At 44.9% G+C, this 21,874-nt stretch overlaps 1 protein-coding gene across 3 annotated transcripts; it reads left to right on the top strand.

The window, feature by feature from the left end:
- Positions 1–5,495: 5,495 nt before the first annotated feature.
- On the top strand, positions 5,496–15,099 carry SNRPC (small nuclear ribonucleoprotein polypeptide C). 3 transcript variants are annotated; one of them, XM_019546731.1, is made up of 7 exons: positions 5,496–5,586; positions 5,941–5,983; positions 7,640–7,748; positions 9,758–9,847; positions 10,460–10,564; positions 13,611–13,664; positions 14,742–15,099. In XM_019546731.1, the coding sequence occupies exons 1-7, from the start codon at positions 5,579–5,581 to the stop codon at positions 14,864–14,866; spliced, it is 534 nt and encodes a 177-aa protein (XP_019402276.1). In that variant the 5' UTR covers positions 5,496–5,578; the 3' UTR covers positions 14,867–15,099. The 3 variants fall into 3 exon arrangements, with proteins under 3 accessions (XP_019402276.1, XP_019402277.1, XP_019402278.1); XM_019546732.1 differs by lacking the exon at positions 13,611–13,664 and having other exon boundaries at positions 5,503–5,586; XM_019546733.1 differs by lacking the exon at positions 5,941–5,983 and having other exon boundaries at positions 5,509–5,586.
- Positions 15,100–21,874: the final 6,775 nt, after the last annotated feature.

The following is a 21,874-nucleotide window of genomic DNA, read 5'->3' on the forward strand; positions in this document are numbered from 1 at the left end:
GAACGGCGCGCATGCGCCGCCCCGCCCCCTCGGGGCACGCCAGCTGTGACGTCAGCGCGTAGCGTGACCGCACAGTAGCCAGGAGGGTCAGGAGGGAGGACCGGTGGGGCGGGGGGGGTGAGTCGCAAGGGCGCGTTGTGGGACGTATGCGCGCGTCACGGCCGTTCCAATAGGCGAATGGCTTCAGTGGCTCGAGGCACGTGACCCCCCCCCCGTGTTGGGTTTCCGTATGTAAATGAGGGGGAATATTCAGTGTTAACGTCGTGCGCGATTTGCATAGGTCTGGTCGGGGCGCGTGACCCCAAGGTGTTGAGGATCCGTATGTAAATGAGGCGGATGAATATGCAGTGTGACGTCGTGCACGATTTGCATAGGCTTGACTGCCAGGTGCTGGGGTTCCGTATGTAAATTAGGTTGATGAATTTTACAACGTGACGTGTCCGATTTGCATAGACTTCTTCGGGCCCAGGGGGGACTTCAGTGGGTGTCGCCCCCGGCCTGCAAGGACGCGACGTCCGCCCGCGTTTGCACGTGACCTAGATTTGCATATATGCAAAGGAGCCGCGGAGCTAAACACGAAGGGGCCCTGCGCGGGTTTGCATCTGTGCATCCCTAATACCGCTTCAGACTGACACCAGGAGCTCAGCACAGCGCCCGGGCATGAGCTAGTGCATCTGGGGGGGGATGTTTCCACCCAGCCCAGAGTTTGTAATTGCAGCTTCACCCTAAATCTATCTCAATACTGGAGCACGAATGCTAATCGCTTCTGCTGGTCATTTATGCCTGCTGTTATTTTAAATACTGGTCCTGGGTAGGGCCATGAATCGCATTGGATTGAAGGGGTTGGTGGAAATGTGGGGCAGGTGCACCTCAGACCCCCAGGCCGCACTACCCCAGGGTGCTCCTTGGTTGGAGAAGGCCTAAGGGACAGGCCTCACCCTGGGAAACTGCTGACTGTAATGGGATATATATATGTTTGTTTTAATTTTCCATATTCCAAGTCCAGTTAGCCAAAAACAAATTCCAAATCCAAGAGTGAATCCAGAACCGTAAGTGGCCCTACTACCAGCAGACTTCCCACCCCCGTCTGGGGCTTCAGGTGTTTCCAGAACCTTTGGCGGGCATCCTACTTGCAGGCCCAAACCGAGAGGCTTGGGGTTCAGATGCTCCTGTATTTTGCTTGCCCCCAGCCATAAGGCCCCAGAGGCAAGCCAGGCAGGAGTCTCTCATTTCCATAAAGTGGGTCTAAAGCCAAAACCTTCCCACTCCAGCAGCTAACTGGGAGGTTTACTATACGTTACCTTGGCAGGCACTATCCCCGTGGCAAGAGAGCAGTCTTCCCTGGTGCGGCTAAGAAGACCGCATCCACAGTCACGGTGTTTTCCTTGCAAGGCAAGTATAACTACACTTGATCTGAGCCTTCCAGAGGCCGAGACGCGATAACCTAATAACTATGATGGCTCTAATGGACTATACAGGTGCTCAGGACCTAAATAAAATGAGGCCCAAAGTGACTCATGAAGAGTGGAGAAGATCCAGAAGATAAATGACCAACCAGATAGGGTCCAAGCTGAGTGAATTGGACCCTATCAGCTTGAATATTTAGAAGAGGCACATATGAAGGTGCCTTAATGTGCCCTTTAAACAGTATGCCCTGAATATATCAAATATATATTTAAAAAATGATAAGTGACTTTCTGTCTTCTTGGTGTTGTTTATAAATATCATCTTAGCAAGGAAATAACTGAATAAAGATCCAGTTCCACAAAGTGATCTGTGTACCTAGCCCTCTGAAGTTGCTGGGAGTCCCAAAATGCAAGGCACAAATTGTATAAAAACCTTTTCAATATTCCTATTAGCCACACAGAGATATGTTCATAATCTGGCCCTAAATGATTATGTAGGAGAGGAACAGTAAAACGTACTAAACACAAAGTACCAATCCAATACAATTTATGTAAATAGAAGACTCCAACGTACTTCAGTGGACATCTGATCTGTCTCTAACCCAGCAAATTTAAAAATGGGGGAGAGGACATTTATTTACTAGCGCCTTGCCATTACAGTAATCTTACCAGCTGTAGCTTCAGACATTTTCAGAACATATTCCGATATCTCCACACTGACGTGGTGTCTTTTGGTATTTGTTTATCTAGCTATCATTAATATTTAACTATTTACTGTAGGATCTCAGGTAATCCCATTTAACTCTTTAAAGTTTTCCTTTAAATGATCGTTTTACAGTGGCAATCTCCTCTGAGTGCTTGTCCTTTCTTGTAATCCTAAACCATCCCCTTCTGTAGCCCACCCATGCACAGGCATGTTTTCAAACAAAACAGAATGCTGTAATTCCCATCATTTGGGGTTTTATTACTTGTTCCCTTTGAGAGAGAGAAACTTGAAACAACTTGTTTCAGACCATATCCAATCGCCAGCAGTGACAGCAGAAAGAAACCTAGTAAGAAAATGGAAATATAGCGGTACTCAGCGCAAACAAATGATGTGTTTTCTATATATGAAAGGTATTAGTGGTACCAGTTCTAAAGATTATTGAGGAAGCTACCTGTTGCAATATTTATATGGTAAACATTACAACACAACCACAAGGGAAAGTTGGTACAAGTGAAAAGAAAAGCAAACTAAGAGCAGCTCAAACAATACAGGCAGAGCAACAAGGCTCCACAAACACCAGATGTGATGTTTCGTTCTGAGACGCTGCATGTTTTTCTGTATGGTTTTGGGGTGGGTAAAACCATTGCTTGTAAGTGACACATGAGAAAAGGTGACTAACCTGAAACACAGGACCTGACTCCATTGCCAAAAATGTGCTAATTAAAAAATAACCTTAGTTGAGTAAGGCGACATACAGAAAGAGATCCAATAATAACACAGCAGAAATAAACAAGCGTATCTGACCTTAAGGTTAAACATGACATAGAAAGATACTTATACTACGCTATATATAAACCAATTGTTTCAAAAATAATGAAGTCCAAGATAAATCTAGTCATGCCCAACCTAGTTATCATGACATTTCCACCAGATTTATTTTCCCATGGGATACAGTTGGCTCTTAATGTTTTGTTTGTACGTGCCATTGTCACGCCATAATAGATACGCCATAATATCATGTCTTTTGGATGAGTCATTATATTGGCATCCTGTTTGCAGTCACTGTAAACTCTTCTGGCACTTTTTGCAAAAGTGTAGGTATTAACCTTGCTACCTTGCCAAATCCCTACTCAAGTCGTTACATTCTGCCTTTCTACAATTCCTGCTCTGGTTTTAACACAGGTTGATGTTGTAACATCCTGTTTGTGCTTAAAGGGACTCTATTTCAGTGGTGAATAAACTAATCCCTTGTTTGCCACGTTGTTTTTTGTCCATTGTTTTGCCCTGTCCATTAGTAGAAAGCACGTGGGGCCCACCAACTCATTTTACACAGAGTCAAGCAACTTTGACAAAGTGAAGACTTTTGCTCCTACTAAAATGAGCTGGACTTAAAGAAGCGATGCACAGTTTGACGTTGCTGTAAAATCGGTGCACGTAAAACATTACTTATAACACTGGTTTCAGTGGTGGCTTCCCATGGGGACTAGGCCTTCCCAGAGGAGTCTGGCTGGAGGATTGAAGCTATCAAGGTTATTCATTAAAGCTATCAATGGTTACAAGGCTTTGCGTTGGCTGTGCACTGCCGCAGAATCGGTCAGATTTTAAATCCCAAGGATGGAAATCATAGGATGATAATTTAATTATCTAAGAAATAAGTGACAAAGCGAGTTCCTCTTATCTGTCTTTTAAGTGTGATACGTAAGTAGTGCTGAGAGTACAGTACTGTAGAGAATAGAGCAGATGTTGTGAACAACAGGAGTGATCTACTTGTTCAGCCTGCACTCTTATAATGTGGGAAATAACTTCCATTACGGTTGAGTATCCCCCTTAGACATCAATCATAATCCCACTGAAGCCAATGAGAGCTTTGCTACTGACTTTCAGCAGGAGCAGCATTTAGTGCTTGTTCTACTTTTCCACAAACTGTGCATCCAAGTATTTTGGTAGTAGTCAACCACATGCCAATTCATGAAAGTACGCTCAAAGGCTGACACAGTGGTAAAAACCTCAAGTCCCGTCCACACTAACAAACTTGTTGATACTGGAAAAGACACACTTTGCCCGATCATTGATGAAATATGAGAATGCATGTTCCTAGAGTAGGTAACGCCAGGGTGCAACTGATTTAAGTGACAGTTCAAGCCCAGCGAGATATAGATATTGCAAACTCAAAGCACCCTTAACAGATGGTTGGAAGGCAGCATTATCATCAGGTCAGGCCGCACTTTGAGCCGCATGGTAAATCCTGATAGGCAGCTGCTGTGGCTGGAGTGAGCGGGGTGGGATCAGAAAGAGTAATTCTCTTTGCAGAGAATTAGGATAAGAAAGTGGTGCAACCAACCCATCTTATCGTACTGGCCCAACCCTACCAGGCACTCAGGCTTGCTTTCACTAGACTTTATGGAAAAAATGCCCCTGTGACTCCTATAAGTACCCTACATTAGTCCCTAGCAGGGGAAGTTTTTAGCACCATGTTCTCACTTGATTTGAAGCTCCATATCATATTCTACCAAGACAGTGATTAAAGAGTCGCTTTGGAGTTGAAATAACTTCCTCTCCTACACTACTAAAAGCACCAGCGATTATTCACATCCAATTATTTTTTTTAATACACCTTGTAATCCTTTATTTGCGCCTAACCCTGCAGGAACCAGCTTCGCCCCAAACGAGGGGCCTAATTAACAGTTCTGCCACGCTCTGCAGCTCCGTCCAGCAACCCCACGCGAGTGGAGCGGACGTAACACGCCATGCGACTACGGACACATTTTGCAGCTGCTCCAGCCGTCTACGCGTGGCCTGCAAGGGAACAATTGATGGGCCCTCAATGGTTTTGGGCAACGGCTGTCATTGTATCAGACAAATCCTGGGGACCTTGGCTTCGATTTGTCCTCTACCTTTTTGGCCCGCTGCAAAATAACGCAGAGCAAATGTTTCTCCCTTATTTACAGGGAGGGACCCTCATCTCCAGAAAGCAAAGGCAGTGCCCAGGTAGCTCAGGAAATGGCCTAACTGGGGCAGCAGGAAGCCCCTGGTGTAGCCAGACAGCAGCAGGGCCAGCCCCCAGCCCAAGAGCAGCACAAAAACTGCCCTCCCCCACTTCACTGTACAGTTATATGCAAGCCCCTGCACGCAGCAGGGAGCTGGTCCAGTGCCACAGACCTCAGGGGGATGCTGCAGCCCTGGCCCCTTTGCAGCGCAGGACCCTCGAGGGCGGGTGGCAATGGGGAGGGAGCAGCGCGGGCGTCCGCCTCCATGAAAAAGCGAACGAGTAACACGGGACGTATCTCGGACCGCGCGAACCGCCGTAGGACGCTAAACAGGGAAACAAATGGCTGGGTGCAGAGCGGGGCATGCCGGGACTACGGGGGCCGGCGAGGCCCAGCACTCGCGACGCGGGAAGAGCCCGGAAGCGGCGCGGGATGATCGCGTCACTTCCTGGCAGCCGCGCCGGGAGTGGGGGAGCAACATGCCCAAGTGAGTGAGGCCGGGCCGGGCCTGGGGGGCCGCAGCCGGAGGCTCCTCGGGGCCCGCGCTCCCGCCTGGTGCAGGGGGGTGAATCTTCTCGGAAAGACCCCGCTCACCCCCGGTAGTCTAGGGGGGAGGCGGGGAGACGTGCACCTTATAGACTAGCTCGATCTTATGCTGATGGGGACATGCATAGAAAACTTCTCATCCCCTTTCTGTGTGTTGACCCATCACATCAGTAACTGATCGAGGCGTCTGTAATCTCATACTGCTCTGAGGTACCGGTGGTCATTAATCATTTTCCTAACTTTAATGTGTTGCTTTGGATTTCCCTCCCCGCCCACTCCCCACCCCTTTCTATAGGTTTTATTGCGACTACTGTGATACCTACCTCACCCATGACTCTGTAAGTACCATGTTCTTCAGCGCTTTTGAGTTCAGTACAACCTGTGTTTTTTTTCACATGGGGGAGCAGGTAACCCGTTTAGGTTGCAGTGGGCTGTGAAAAAAAATGTTCAGAACGTTTCAGTCAGCTGGGTGCTGCAGGTTTTCCTCCGAAGGGTGCCTCCGCTGAGGTGGAACACGTCCATGGTCCCACAAGCTGATCGGGGACATGATGCCCTTTGAATTAAAAGCAGCAGCGAGCAGCTGATGCATTTCAACGGTTCTGCACAGCTCTGCTATATACGTCCTCGGTGAATTTGCAAGCCCGTCCCCTTTGCAGAAGGGGTCGGAAACTAGCCCTGCAAAGGCTGGTTTCTGCTGTATCTGTTTTTAGAGGCAATCGTTTGTTTCAGTTTTTTTCCTCCTGTGAAAAACGGTACGGGATATAATGGCGGGGATTCCGAACCTTTCTATGCTGAGGACCGGAAGTGACCGCGGACCAGCAAACTGGACCAGCAGGGATTGACTTACCATGGGCAGACAATCAACCCTCCTTTATACACAGTATAAAGAAAGGTTGGCTGCTAGTCTGCAGTTTGGGCCGCGGTCACTTTCAGTTTGAGGTAGCCAACCCTCCTGTGGACTGGCAACCAACCTTTTGTGGCCCAATACTGGACCACAGCCCGGTGGTTGGGAATCCCTGATATAACAGTTTTTAGGATATTTTGGGGGACAATGTACAAGAAAATATAATGAGCAAAAGCATACTATTTCATTTGAAGGGTGGAAATACTGGTATCCCTGAGACCAGTAATTGTGGTTACTTAAACTGAAGACTAGAAGGAACCTTCTGGGGTCATCAAACCCAGTCTTTTTGCTATTGCAGGTAATCAAGTAGCTCAGAATATGGGTGTGTGGTTTTGCTTTTGTTTTTTGGTTTTGTTTTTTTTATGAAGAACAGCTGTGAAAAAGTGTATGTGGGCCAAATGTTTTCCGTGTGATTTAGTGTGACAGCACTTCTTAGGGAAAGCTATTGCTTCGGTAAATCAACTTGAACAAACCTGTGACAACCTCTGGTTCCAGCTCAGAAACAAGGAATCTCTACTCTGGTTTGGCACAGCTCTGTAAATAAATTGGCTTATTCTCTAGAATAGTGCTTCCCAAACTTTTTCCTCAGCGTCGCCTCATTTCCACAGACCCCTCTCCTCCTCCCTACCTGCAAACCAATCCACTGATGTTACGACCCCAATTGGGGTCGTGACCCACAGTTTGGGAACAGCTATTCTAGAATGTTCATCTTAATAGGAAAAAGTTACTTAAAAGGTGAGTGTTAATGGAAACAAATATACAGGAATTTTAAAACATTACGGGGTTCATCTGGCCTGTTTGTTGGAGTGGCTAAAGATTTCTCAGTGCCATGGAAGTTAATTCTCTTGAATTGCTGTTTAGTGACCACATGGGGGACTATTACATCATTCACAAATGCAAAGCTTTACTTCATACTTAAGTCTAAGCATGTATGGTTTTTTGAAAACAGGTATTGGATGATACCAGTGTTATGGCTCCAGGTGCTGTAGTTAAATATTTAGTGTTACGTGTTCTGGTTTTTGTATACGCAAGGTAAGGATTTGTCATGTTTATTTAGTGCACGGATAACAGTATCTTTTATCTCTTGCAGCCGTCTGTAAGAAAGACTCACTGTAGTGGCCGTAAACACAAAGAGAATGTGAAAGATTACTATCAAAAATGGATGGAAGAACAAGCTCAGAGCCTGATTGATAAAACAAGTAAGATGAACAATCCCACTAGCTGTACTGCTTCATGGAACAGTTTTCCTCTGGCATCCTTGCGTTGGCTAACAATACGTTGAAGTAGGCATTGGCAATCTAGGGGTTGAATCTGGTCTGCAAGAAGATTTACCTCCAGCCCACAGTGGCAATGTGGTGGTTGCGTTCACTCTGATCCTATTTGCCACATCCAGTGATTGTGCTCTGTGTTGAGGGGGTCCTCTGATGTTCTACAGTTATAGCCAGGTTGCAAGAAGCAGCTCACTCTTCTTAAAGGCTGTCATCCTTTGCTTCAGAATGCGATTTACTGTGGCAGACGGTGGCAGCTCCAAACACTCAGCACTGGTCTGTCAAATGGAAACAGTGTTGCTCTATTTGCATGGCTTTGTGGGTGGGCTAATTGCCACTTTGTCTCATATACTAATTAGCCTGATTGCAGTGCCACAGAAGTAGATGGTAGTACTTTGATTTCAGGATGTAGCTTACAGGGAGCAGTGTAGTGTGCTTGAGCACTACAGCTAGCCTGATTTGAGTCTGTAGTGTAGACATACCGTGAGTGTCCAGACTGGGTGTTAGTGAATAGGAGATAGTTTGGAACCTTGTTCTGTCATTGCTCCGAGTGTGGAGCTTTCTTTTGAAGTTGCTGGGCATTTCATGCATGATGTGGCTGTAACACTGGGCTCTCGGATCACGGATCTTATCCAGTTATCAGTTTTAAGAGGTAAATCTCCATTATTTTAATGGAGGCTTTCTTCTGAAAGCTACTAGCATGAGATGTTAAAATAGGTATGTCCAGAGTCCTTGCTGTAGAAGAACTTCCTAAATAAATAACTGGTAGTTCTTACTGGCCTGCCGGAGATGGGTGTTTTTTGAGCTCTCTCCTGGTGTGAGAGGATTGCAGCACTTCTGCACTTGACTTTATGCTTCCCTTTCTTTAGATGGGAGAGATTTATTTGCCCCAGCAAACCTTTATTTCTGTTACTGATTTTCCTTGTCAACTTTGTTCTGCTTTCAGACGTTTCTAGTTTTTATGGCAATTGGGTTTCTGACCAGGGCTCAGTTTGGCAACTTGCCTAAAAATCTCAATTCAGTGTTTTTGAGCATCTCCACCCAGTTAGGCACTGGTTTTTGTCCGTAAGCATGAGAGGTTACGTTTTTGGCCTAACAGCAATGTAACTGCATGTTACTTAAGACTAGAAGGAACCTTCTGGGGTCATCAAACCCAGTCTTTTTGCTATTGCAGGTAATCGGGTAACTCAGAACGTGGGTGTGCGTGGCTTTGTTTTTGTTTGTGGTGGGGGGGAGGTTGTAAATTTATTCAGCTTCTCTTAAACAGGTGGGTTTCTTTCTGCCCTTCCTGTCTTGTATTCATAATCTATTTTGAGAATTTAATTTCTCTGGTTTAGAAACAGTCTTCGGATTTCCAGCTTAATCTAATTCATGATCTGTTTGTATCGTTTTGTTCTCATGCTAGCATCATCCTCAGCTTTAAGTTTTGGTGTATTTGCAAAACAACATCCTTTCTCCGCCTTCTGTTTTCTAGGCTGAACAAGCCAGGCTTACCATGTTCTTAATCATTTTAATCCTTCTTGCACCTATTCCACTTTCATTACATTTTTTCTTGTATGTGGGTGACCAAAATTGTAAGCATTTTTTTTTTCTGGTGTCTTGTGCAGAGGCAGCGGTGCATTTCCTCTTCCTAATGGAAATGCCTTGTCTGCAGCCTAGAATGTCGTTAGTCTTTTTCACTGCTACATTATGTGGCTCGTAATCCTCCTGTGATTGACTAAAACTATTCTGGAGCTCTGTTGCTTCCAACTGATGAGACCCCAGTTCGCAGAAAAGATTCTTGTGCATTTGGATTAACAAGTTCAGGAAATTCTGAACATATGTAGGATATACATATTTTGGTTTTGGGGAGTAGGGGGGAAGACTCCTGTTATGAGAACTATGCACCGTTCCTGCTAACAAACTGACTGACTGACTGGTTTTCTCCTGTTATTTCCTAGCCGCTGCATTTCAGCAAGGCAAAATCCCACCTACTCCCTTCTCGGCTCCGCCTCCAGCAGGAGCCATGATACCGCCTCCTCCCAGCATTCGTAAGTTTGAATGTTTGATTTGTCCAGTTTGGGACTAGCAGAACAGCACTAGATTTCATTGTCGGGTGTTTCTCAGTTAATTTAAACTTTGCAAGAAATGTTCTTTGGCCATAGGTGGTATGAAGTACTCGATAAATTTGAAGCATTCTCTGAGCCTGATAACTAAGTAACTGCTTGTCGCACAAAATTGCCTATAAAATAGACTGCCACCCTGAGTGCTGAAAGTCTAATGAAACCACTTTAGAAATTTTTACTTTTGCGGTACAAGGGAGATCAGTGAAATATGCTTTGCTTTCCACTTCACAGGGGAAATGATTGAGGTCTTTGCCTAGTAAAGAATCTTGTCCTAGGATAGACTGCTTGCATTTGTTAGGTAAACACCATCAAGGAATGGCTTCTGGTATTGACTTCATATTTACCTTTTGCCTCTGAAAAGCAAACTCTCTAAACTGTGAATTTAGTATGAGATGTTGTAGGACAATCTGAAAGGTGTAACTGAAGCTATAGAACAATAAGTAAGTCTTTATTGGCAAGGATTTTGCATTGCCTTCACGTTTACTAGCCTAATACAAAATTACGTACATGTGACCAGTTATATGCACATTCCACCAGCTGGCCCTCCGCGACCTGGTATGATGCCAGCTCCCCATATGGGTGGACCTCCAATGATGCCAATGATGGGCCCACCTCCACCAGGAATGATGCCAGTTGGACCTGGTAAGTCCTGCCCTTCAGGAATGTGACTTCTGATCTTATTCCTCCTTCCTTGAATGCTAGAGGGCTAGATTAGTAGGGCATTTGGAATACATTTTCAGCGCTTCATTTTCTTGTTTCACTGCAGAGAGTGATTGTAAATGATGGTATGGAATATTCTTACTGAGTAACTGCAAAGTGTTGTATTTATTGGCAGGCATTTTAGCTATAAATTCAAAGCATTGAAAGGTCTCTGTTACCTCAGGATAAGGGCTTAACGTGAGGAAGAGGTTAGCTGGGTTCGTACTTGGGTGAGAGACCTTCAACATCTGTATTGTTGTGGCTTTTCACTCTACGTGCATATTGGGCTGCTGGCTTCACGGTGGGGAATGGCTCCATTCAGACAAGATGTAAAACTGACATCCCTAGCAACTTCTGATTATTCAAGTTCTCAAAGTTATTTGTTGCAAGGCTAGTTGTCAACTGTAGTGTTCAGATCAAATTCTTGTTATGGTACTAGAACTATTTCCATAGTCCTTTTTGCGTTTAGTACAATTGCATGCAGTTTGCCTGGTACCTCTGCAACACCTTTTTCCAAAATGCTTATATTTTTAAACAGTATATTTTATAAGTCTGCATGGTGTGAAGCTGTGTGTACTTCTAAATATCTGCATTGGGATAGACTGGTTTTGACATTGGGTAATTAGGTTCCTGTGTGTATGAAGCTTGTAGAATAATTTTGAGATCTTTAGGAATATCAGAGGAAGGTAGGGTGTCTTTCTTAAGACTTCAAAAATGGCCAGAGAATTTGTTAAGTCATGATGTTTCATCCTGGTGTTGAGCATACTGGTATGGGAAAGGTTGTCAGGGCATTTCTTATGTCATTTGCTATTACTTTGACATTCAGAGGACTAAAACTCTCCATACATGAGCAGTAGTGAAATGTCTTTAGTGATGTTCTTGCCAGCAGTAGAGAAAAGTGGTATCCAATTAAGGGTTCAGTATTGGGGACGCAACGTGTGGATTTTGTCTGACATGTTAGCTTTGTTTGCACTAGTTCAGGTTGGGGACCAACTAGTGAAGCAGCAGCTCTACAGAAAAGGAGCTGGGGGTTAGAGTGGACAAGAAGCTGAATGGAAGCCAGCAGTGTGCCCTTGTTGTGAAGAAAGCTAACAGCACTCTGGGCTGCATTAGTAGAAGCATTGCCAGCAGGTCAAGGGAAGGGATTATTCGCCTCTGGGCACTGGTGAGGCCACATCTGAAGTGCTGTGTCCAGTTTTGGGCCCCCCACTACAGAAAGGATGTGGACAAATTGGAGAGAGTCCAGCAGAAGGCAATGAAAATGGGGCACATGACTTGTAAGGAGAGGCTGAAGGAAATGGGTTTATTTAGTGGTTTTGTTTAAAAAAACAAAACCAAAAAAAAAAAACACACTAAAAAAACTAAACAAAAAAAAAGCCAAGCTTGAGAGAGTCCAAAGAAGATCCACCCATACGATCAGTCTTAGAAGGCAAGCCATGTGAGGAAAGTCTGAGGGATCTGGGACTCTTCAGGCTGAGGGAAGGAAGGCTGAGAAGGGATCTGGTAGCAGCTTATGGCTACAGTAGGGGAGTACATTATGGGCTCGGTGAGCAACGGTTCACCAGGGCACCCGAGGGGAAAACCAGATGCGATGGCCACAAACTCCTGGAAGATCAATTCAGGCTCAGCATTAGTAAAAACTTCTTGACAGTGTCCAGACTGTGGGATAAGCTCCCCCCAGAGGTGGTGCAATCACCTACCGTGGAAATCTTCAAGAGGAGACTAGACAGTCACCTTGTTGGGGTCACTTGACCCCAGTTGTCTTTCCTGCTTGGTGCAGCGGGGCTGGACCTGATGCTCTTCCAAGGTCCCTTCTGGCCTTACAATCGATGAATCTAGTCTGCAGGAGAGAAGACTGGGGGCGGGGATTTGATAGCAGCCTTTACTACCTGAGAGGTGGTTCCAAAGGGGATGCAGGTAGACACTTCTTAGTGGTGATGGATGACAGAGCAAGGAGCAATGGTCTCAAGTTGCAGCAAGGGAGGCTTAAGATGGACATGAGGAAAACCTTTCTCACTAGGAGGGTGGTGAAGCACTGGAACAGGTTACATAGAGAGGTGGTGGAATTTCCATCCTTGGAGGTTTTTAAGGAGGGCTTGACAAAGCCCTGGCTAGAATGATCTAGTTGGGGCTGGTCCTGTTTTGAGCAGGGGATTGGACTGGATGTCCTCCTGAGGTCCCTTCCAGCCCTCATTTTCTATCATTATCACTGAGTAATGGCAGATGGGGTGGTAACCAGCTCTTCTGAGTGCACTTTAGAAATGGTGCTTGGTAATGATTCATGGTTTCATTTCTGATAGTGGAGTCATAGAATTGTAGAAAGAAGCACTGGAAGGGACCTAATAAGATCATCAAGTCCGGTCCCCTGCCATGGGCAGGAAGTAATTAGGCTCAAACGAGCTCAATGAGGTATTTGTCCAGCCTCCTTTTAAAGACCGCCAGAGATGGTGACTACCACCTCTGCTGGAAATGTGTTCCAGATTCTAATTACCTGTACAGAAAATAAGTTTTTTCCTCACGTCCAGCCAAAACTCTTTCTTGATTAGCTTGTGGCCTTTAGCTTGTGTCCGCATCTTCCGGTGGGGGTGGGAGGGCTTTCCTGAAAAGCTGCTCGCCTAGGTCCTGGTGTTCTCCCTTGACATATCTGTAAGGGGCTATCAAGTCACTTCTCAGACTTCTTTTGCTCAGGCTGAACAGACCTAGATCCCAAAGTCTTTCCTCATAGGGCCTGTCCCCCAAGGCCTTGATTATGCTGGTGGCCCTTCTCTGCACCCTTTTAAGCTTGTCCACATCCTTCTTGAAGTGTGGTGACCAGAACTGGACGCAGTACTCCAGCTGTGGCCTCACCGACGCCGAGTAGAGGGGAAGGAGCACATCTGGATCTGCTGGCAACACACCTGCTGATGCACGCCAAAGTTCTATTTGATCTGTTGGCGACTTCGTCGCACTGGTGGCTCATATTCATCTTCTGGTCGATTGTCACCCCTAGGTCCCTTTCGGATGCAGTGCCAGCCAGTGGACCACCACCCATCGTATAGACATGGTGAGGGTTCTTCCTACCCAGATGAAGGACCCGGCATTTGTCCCTGTTGAACCTCATCTGGTTTTGTTCAGCCCATAGGACCAGCCTGTCAAGGTCGTCCTGAATCCTTGACCTGTCCTCTGATGTGCCCGCTTGTCACAGTTTGGTATCGTCCGCAAACTTAATCATTGCATTTTTTTCACTCCTTCGTCCAAGTCATTAGTAAAGATGTTAAAAAGCATGGGCCCAAGCACTGATCCCAGGGGTACACCACTGGAAATGGCCTTCCAGGATGAGGCCACCCCATCAATCAAGACTCACTGGGATTGGCTGCTGTGCCAGTTCCCTACCCACCTCACTGTAGTCTGGTCTAGGCCAGAACTCTCCAACTTGACTGAAGGAGATGAGATGTAAATTTAGCCATTTGATACAACATTTAATTGGAAGATGTCAGAGCATTCTCCCAGGCTTGCCATGTGTCAATTGGTTTATATGTTTTTATGGTTGAATAAAATGAGTTATCCAGAAGCATGAGTTTGCAAAGCTAGAAAAGGAATCGGGAATGGAGACTCCTGCATTTTGTAACTTCAGGGAAAGCTACTCCCTTTAATGTGTAGATGAACCTTTCTCAATCCATGGGTTGTGGCCTAAAAATAGGTTGTGAGGATATCTGAAAGGGTCACAAACAAACTTAAGTGGATCAGTAAACTTTAAAAGTGTGTTCTCTTTTAAAGGAGAAAACCATGGGGAAACTAGGTTTTCCCTTGCAGGCTGGCAGGGTTCCAGCCTGCTGGGTGCTGGGGCCTGGGGGCGCAGGGCCAGCAGGTTGCAAGTGAGGGGCACGAGCAGGGCCAGGGGGCTGTTTTCTTCTTAAACTATTTACTGGCTCAGGACTGGCCATCAAAGTTTACAAATGGGTCCTGGTACAAAAAAGTTTGAGAACCACTGCTGTAGATCACAAGATCATTGGTTCTTTTTGTAAATTCATAAATGAGTTTCTCCAAGTAGAGACAATTAGACCTCCTGCAGTAATGCAACACTTGAATTGGTGTCAGAGTGCCCTATTTCAATGCTTTTGCTACTGCTTTATTTTTCTAGCTCCAGGGATGAGGCCGCCTATGGGAGGACACATGCCAATGATGCCGGGCCCGCCAATGATGAGACCTCCATCCAGACCTATGATGGTGCCAACCAGGCCAGGAATGACCCGTCCTGACAGATAAAGGTGGAAGCTGAGCTTCTGTTTTCCCTTTTTGTTTCTGATTTTTTTTGTGTTCTTCCTACAGTGCTACCTACAACTCCAGGATTTTGTGTTAAAACAGTGAGCTGAAAAGACCTGCCACCTCTTCAGTTTGCAAAAGGCCTGATAGGGGCACCTAGATCAGGACTGATTCATTGTAACTGTTTTTCCCCATTTGAAATGTAACAATAAAAGGTTGATACTGGTTTAGATACAGAGAGTCTAATGTGATTTGCTGCCTGTTGCTTGCTTGGGTAGAATGAGATGTGTAGGTCCCTGCTGCCCCCTCACCTGTAGTTCACTGCTCTTACCCTTATGCCCATGGCATTCTTAAATATTAAGATGTTCTCTGCAACACAAAATGCCTTTTATAAGATTATGAATGCAGCTTTGTTTTAATAAAAACATGACACGTGAAAGGACTGCAGTAGTATCTCTAATTATCAGGGAGTCTGCACTGTGCAATAACCCTTAGTTGCTGCTGAGTAAGATACATTTTTATAAAATGGGCACACCTTTCCAGAGCGTAGCCCAAGGGACATGTAGCTGTTGTTTTTTTGCAGTAAATTATTCTTTCTTTGTTTTTTTGTTTGTTTGTTTTTGTCTCCTGGTGTGTGTGGGGGTGGGGGGGCGGGTGCTTGAAATGACAGTCTGTGTTATTCCTGTTATGTGGATAAACAGTTTGGTCACTAGAGCTGGTGAAGCAGCAACCACTGGTTGGCATTAGATGTGTTCCTTCAAATGAGAAAAGACTTCTAGAACAGACGCAGGGCCCTTTAGCTATAATAAAATGGTTTGGCCATGAGGAGTCTGTTAGAGTAGTGCATTGCGCTAAGACAGGTTGTTTTCCCATATTCAGATGGAACTGTCCTGCATATACTTTGCCTACAGCATAACTTTTTTTTACTTGTATTTCAATATTCAGATCCAGACACCTTTGCATTTTACCAGAAAGCATTTGATCAGCAGCACCACATCTGTTCTATTGTTGTTGCTTGCTATGACAGGGCATGGCAGGAAAATAATTGCTTGCATCATGGGAGCATAGCAAAAGTTATGTTCTTTGACTCTAGTCACTTTCTCGGAAACCGACAGACAAAGGACAGTTGAGTTAAGGAGCCGGTTCTAAAAGTATCGGTCCTTGGTGGACTGTGGCTCTGAGAAGTGAAACTGTTCACAACTTGGTCTGTTTCTAGAAACACTGAATCTGCAAGTGTGGAAGAAGAGGAAAAACTCTGTGGTCTGTAGATTGTTCCATATTAATAGTTCAATGTTACGGCTTTGATGGAACTCCCCAAGCTGGACACTCTCAGCAGGTGTTGATGTTCCAGGTGCCAGTAGGCTAGGTCTGGGAGTTCTCAAGCATCCCTTGAGGTGAACTTGTAAGACTGTCCCTACCCATGATTTCTTCTACATGTTTCTGCCACACAAACTCTGTCTCTTCCTCTTTACGAGAATGGAACTGTGCAGCCCCAGACCTACCAGGGCTGGCTCTGCCAAGACCCCTTGGTAACTTGCGCACAACCGTTCCTGGAATTGACCGTTGTAGGTTTCAAGGCTGCTTTGCAGGGAATGTGATGGAGAAGGAGTAGACTTTCAGGTGTTCTAAATGTTATTACTACTTGCGCCAGCACCAGGAACATACAGACCTTGACAAAATTACCAGTTAAAAAAATACCTATGCACTTTTCCCTGCCTCAGATTGATCCTACTCCTTCATGTAAAACCTAAGACTATCCACCTCTGTGGCCTCCTGCATAGGGCTTCCTTTTTGGAAGGTGGAGTCTTCCCCTCCTCTGAACACCAGTATCCGCTGCTCTTTCTCTTCCACTGCTTCCTGGGATACCGTCTTATAACTTCCAGTCACCTTTAGTCATATGACTCCTGATCAATCACAGCATATGATCATAGTTCCCAACTGGGTGTACTGCTCTTTAGTTATCTTGGGGTTCAGACATGGAAAACTGGTTTGTCCAGGATGACTACCATCCTGCTATTCAAGTGCACTCCATTAAAAAGTAGAATCAAATTTGATGGCACTATGACAAGTATAAGAATGCTTCCTGTTGCCTTTTGGTAAGGAGGCAGTTAAGGTCCAGGTTTAAATAATTTACTCCGGCATGTGTGCAGGCTCCAATATGAAATAAACACACATTCATGCCTTCACCAAACTGCCACACCTCACTATGAAGAAACTCTCCTTTACAAACTGTGCAGCCATTCCATGGAGCCCAAGGTCCAAGAAGGCCATCTTTAGACTGATGTTTTGTGTAATACAGGTCATTCATTTTCATTTAGTTACCCTTGCGTCAAGCCCAATAAATTGACTAAAGCTAGAAAGGAATCGAGACTAAAATCCACCACACTTGTTGGTAGTTTGTTCCAAAGATTAATTGTCTTCACTCTTAGATTTCTGCTTTCTAACTTAATTTTTTGGCTTCAGGTTCTTTCCAGTTTTGTGTTGCTCCTGGGTAAAATGAAGGGTCCTTTATTTTTTTGCTTTCTCCCTATGAAGGTACCCAAGGTACATCTGTACGGTTGCTAATGTTGGTGGAAGGATGCTTTTGTTTCTGCTACCTCGCCCTGTTCCCTCACATGCCAAACCCAATGACTGCTCTTAAGATTTCTGTTTCTGGTGGGCCTGAGAACAGCCTTGATGGATACCTGCAGCACAGCTTCACCACTGTGTATTGGAGTTGTGCATGTGAGCAGGTGCATGCAAGTGGGACATGCTTAGGAGCAGGAACCTTCAACAGCACTGAGGCCACATGGTATTGAAATAACCTTGCATACTGTAATGAAGTTACTTCTTGACCTTTTTAATAAGCTACAAACTATGAGCTCTTTAAGTCTCTTTCTGGGCACTTTCTGTAGCAGTCAAATCGTTTTTGTGATTGTTCTCTCCACTCTTCCCACCTTTTCTGCGTTCTTTAAAAATGGGACTTGTAACAATGTACTATTCCAGTTTTGATCTCATTAAAAGCCCTATACAGCTGCTGTTTCCTTGTTGATGTGGGGATGGATCACAGGAACCCTTTTTTGCATGGGATCGTGCTGAGAGGCATGTTGGGTTTCTTGATCTGTTTTGAGCTTTAATTCATTTTATTGAAAGGGAGAGAGTCCCTTTTCCCAGGTTCCCAGAATGGTTTCCCCATTCTGGTTTGTAGTCTTTGCTCCTAGGCTCGAGTCCTTTTTTCCTTTGAATGAGGTCAGGTGATCCAGATTAACTCCTTGTGAGTGCTTGTACTTATCCCTAGTTTTTTACTCATCCATTAGTCTCTGCATCATGAACAGATTTTATCAGCGGTGATTGACCAGGATGTAAATGTTGATTAGCATCATAGCTGTTTTGCAGAACTTAATTAGCAATACCTCTCTCTAGGTAATTCTCTACTTCTTGAGATTACGCGGGTCACCAGATATAATCAATGTAATATGTGCTTTACTCATATGGGGCTAATTTTCTAATCAGAATGTTGTGTGAACATTGCATGATACTAAATCGAATGCTTTACATACATCTGTGTCATCTACTCCATTACCTCTGTCAATCAATAACTTGCAATCTTTTCATAGGAAAAAGGTTTATTTGACAAGACCTAGTTTCTATGAAAACATGTTGACTGGTGTAAAGTATCCTAGTCTTCCCCTTTGAATCATGTAGCAGCTTATTATTCGTCTAGGATTGACGTCAGACTAGCCACCATCTCGCACACAAGGGCCCTGATCCTCAAGCACACAAGAACAGAAGAAGGGAAAAAGTAAGTTTTAGAAGTGCTAAATAGATAGATACCCCGGGAGGTATAGATAGATCCATATTATCTATAGCAGAGAGAACCTAGGTTTTAATTGCCCCATGTGACGGATATCAAAGCAGTGTAAGCTGCACAAAAGGCAAATTTATAGTTTCTCTACATAACTTGAAATCTGCTTCTTTTCAAGCTAGCTTTAAATATGGCTGGCATTGGGCTCCATAGAGTTTGGGGATTCGGCCACACGGTGAAAGTAGACAATTAATCTCTTCAACACAAATCTGTCACCTCAAGTGGGTTTTTCTTGGTGGTTTCAAAGCAAGAACAGCAACAGGCAAGGATTATGGTTGGTCAATACTGACTGGTTTACAGGTCTGCTGCTACAGTCCCTGTGTGGACAAACTTCAGCTAGCATTGAGGTTGGCTTTTAAATCATCTCCAGTTTTCTCTTTCCACGGTCTTAGTTTCCAGTTGTGTAAAAAAGGAAACGGGGCGGGGGTATCTTGAGAGGAAAATTCCAAGAGGATTTAAATGGTGCTTTGCTGTCCTGTTACCCAGCTGAGCAGCAGACACTGACTTGGCATCCTTTCATCTGGGAGAGACAGTGGCTATTGCAGCCTACGGCGTGGATGGTTTGCAGTGTCCCATGTGACTGAATAGTGCGAGCCAAGATTTGCATGATCTGTGGCAGTGGCTAGAAGTGTGCGCGCCATGATTGGGTGGCCAATACTGCAGTTTGAAACAACCACCCTAATATTTTCCTCTTAGTTTAGATGTCCTTCCTCTTATTCATATCCCTTATCTTGTCACAGAGAGGCATGTGACAGGAGAGTGACTGATCAAATGTGGCATAAAATGGACACTTTTCATAAAACAACCGGTAATAGATGCGTTATCATGTTTTTGGTGCCATTTTGGCAGGCAGAGCACAAAAAATAAAGTACAGCAAACAACCCTGTTTCAAGTATTTTATAATCCACACATTGAACCTTTGTGCTGTAACAAGAAATTGCTAAGTGGAACTGATTGGCCTCTTTTGCTGTTCAGTCTGAGTACAGCCCAAAAGATAAACACGGTGGCATAGAGCAGGCAGTTTAAAGTTACAAGTTCTTTCCATTTTCATGATCTCAGCTGTTATCAGCTAAAGGTGAAGCTGTTCTAAGGAGTAAACACAGCTTCTTTATTTAACTTGACTATCTCCTTTTGAGAGTTAGAGTATTTGCTGGCCTGAATTTGGCTTTGGAAATGAGCCCTGCAAACAGGAGGTGTGAGACTAAGCCAGTGACTTTTTGGCAATAAGAATCTCAGCTTTGTCCAAGAACGTGAATGATCAGTGTTGCTAGGGATATTGCCCAAGAATCTGATTTGAACTTTGCTCTAACAGATGCAAAGACAGGAAGCAGCAAGAAGCATTGGAGGGCATCTTACAGGTCTATATCACACAGGACCCTTTTTGCTTTCTTTTTGCAGGGGAAAATTTAGCTCTCGTAATATTGATACCCTAGTGTGGCAGAGGACAATCAAACATTGAGGAGGCTGGTCTTCTGATACTTTACCAGTGATGATGGTGATGCTATTCTAGTGCTAAGCTTCTGGAAAACAGAATGCCACCTGTTCTCCATGGTCAAATTTGTTGCATTGTGTTTGTGTATAGATGTTTTCTAGAGACTAAAGGAGACGTCCGGTTTCTCTTACGAGAGCAGCTGTCCAGAGATAAAGTAATTTTTAGCATACGCAGGATGGTTTTTGTGGTTATGTCACCAGCCTGCAGTGGGAGATTCCTGACTCGCCCTCATACTTTCTGCGTGCCCTCAGAAAAGTAATTCAGTCTTTGTGAATCAGTTTTGCATCTTGTAAAATGTGGCCGCTCCTATTTTGCTGTTCTTACAGGGATGCCAAAAGACTCAATTAATCAATACTGGTAAAATGCTTTGAGAGTCCCAGGTGAAAAGTGCTACAGAAGAGCAAAGGATTGTAATTAATTAATTTTATAGCCTTCCCTCCAGCATGAGGGGGATACTGCACAAGATCCCCTTCTGTTTAATGCAGAGGGGGCCTTTTTACCCCTTGGCCTAGAGGCCATTGAAAGATCCTTTCTAAAATGAAAAAAAACAATACTTACACATTTTCTGCTCCTATGTTATACATGTTTATATTGTACAAAGCTTGGATGAGCTTTTTACTAGCAGTACAAACTGGCTGGCTGGATTATTTTGCTATTCGAATCAAGGTGAAAACCATCTGAACAATCACTTTGATGGGACCAGGCCACTGTTGAGTGACATGGCCTTTGGGGTCTAGTACAGCAGTTCTCAACCTTTTTTGTAACGGGACCCATTTGTAAACATTGATGGTGGCCCAACCCAGTGCCCCTCCCTCCTGCCCTGCTGCCCCCCACGATGCTGTGGTGCCCAAAGCACTTAAGCCCCAACTTCCAGCATGGGGAGAGGGCAGGATCCTGGCCGTGCCCACCCAGCCTGTGGGCTGGATCCCCCTTGTAGCACTACTGAGTCCGACTGGTGGCCCTTAGCACCGGTCTGCAGTCGGGGCCCTCACCCATGCACCCACTGGGGCGCTCCAGCCACGCCCTACCACGCAGGGTTGCGCTAGGGTTGCCACTCTTTAACTCTGTTCCGGGAGGTTTTATCCTGTGATGTAATGACATGAATGACTTCACATCAGGAAGGCAGGAATACACATGCCTATTACATGGAAAAAATCCACCAGATAACTGCGCGAGTCAGATTCAACATTTGCCAGGTATCCAGGTTGTAGCTGTATTGATTTAGAGGAAAAGGCAATCAGGACTCATGGTAGAAATGATCTCTTTTACTAGACCAACAAGATTTTTGCAAAAATAAATAAATACAAAATCTTTAATTGCAAATTCTTTCATTGCAAGCTTCTGGGCTTCATCAGGCATTGGAGAAAAGATTGGAAAAGTTCTCCTGGGTTGCACTGAAAGTTTGCATTTCATAGGATTTCACAGAGGGGTCAATAGATGGCAAACTCCTCGGGGCAGGCAGTGCCTAGCTGGCGTGGAGCCTGGGAGGATCTGTGAGGATGCAAATGACATTGAACGATCTCAGGTGGTCCCAGTTGCTTCCTGCTGGACGATGTTTCATATTTTCCTATCCTATAAAATCCAAGCTTTCATTTATACCCAGGAAAAACTTGCACAACCTTTTCTCCGATGGGGGTGGGTGCGCGCCTAAAGCTTGCCATTAAAAGCATGTTTC

Source organism: Crocodylus porosus, unplaced genomic scaffold, assembly GCF_001723895.1.
Source record: "Crocodylus porosus isolate Cpor-Errol unplaced genomic scaffold, CroPor_comp1, whole genome shotgun sequence".
Lineage (NCBI taxonomy): Eukaryota > Metazoa > Chordata > Crocodylia > Crocodylidae > Crocodylus > Crocodylus porosus.

What these genes read in the sequence shown, in the direction of transcription:
- SNRPC (XM_019546731.1), top strand. An exon ending in ACCGCCTCCTCCCAGCATTC is followed by an intron (nt 9,848 to 10,459) that starts GTAAGTTTGAAT and finishes ACATTCCACCAG; the next exon opens with CTGGCCCTCCGCGACCTGGT. An exon ending in AATGATGCCAGTTGGACCTG is followed by an intron (nt 10,565 to 13,610) that starts GTAAGTCCTGCC and finishes TGTCACCCCTAG; the next exon opens with GTCCCTTTCGGATGCAGTGC.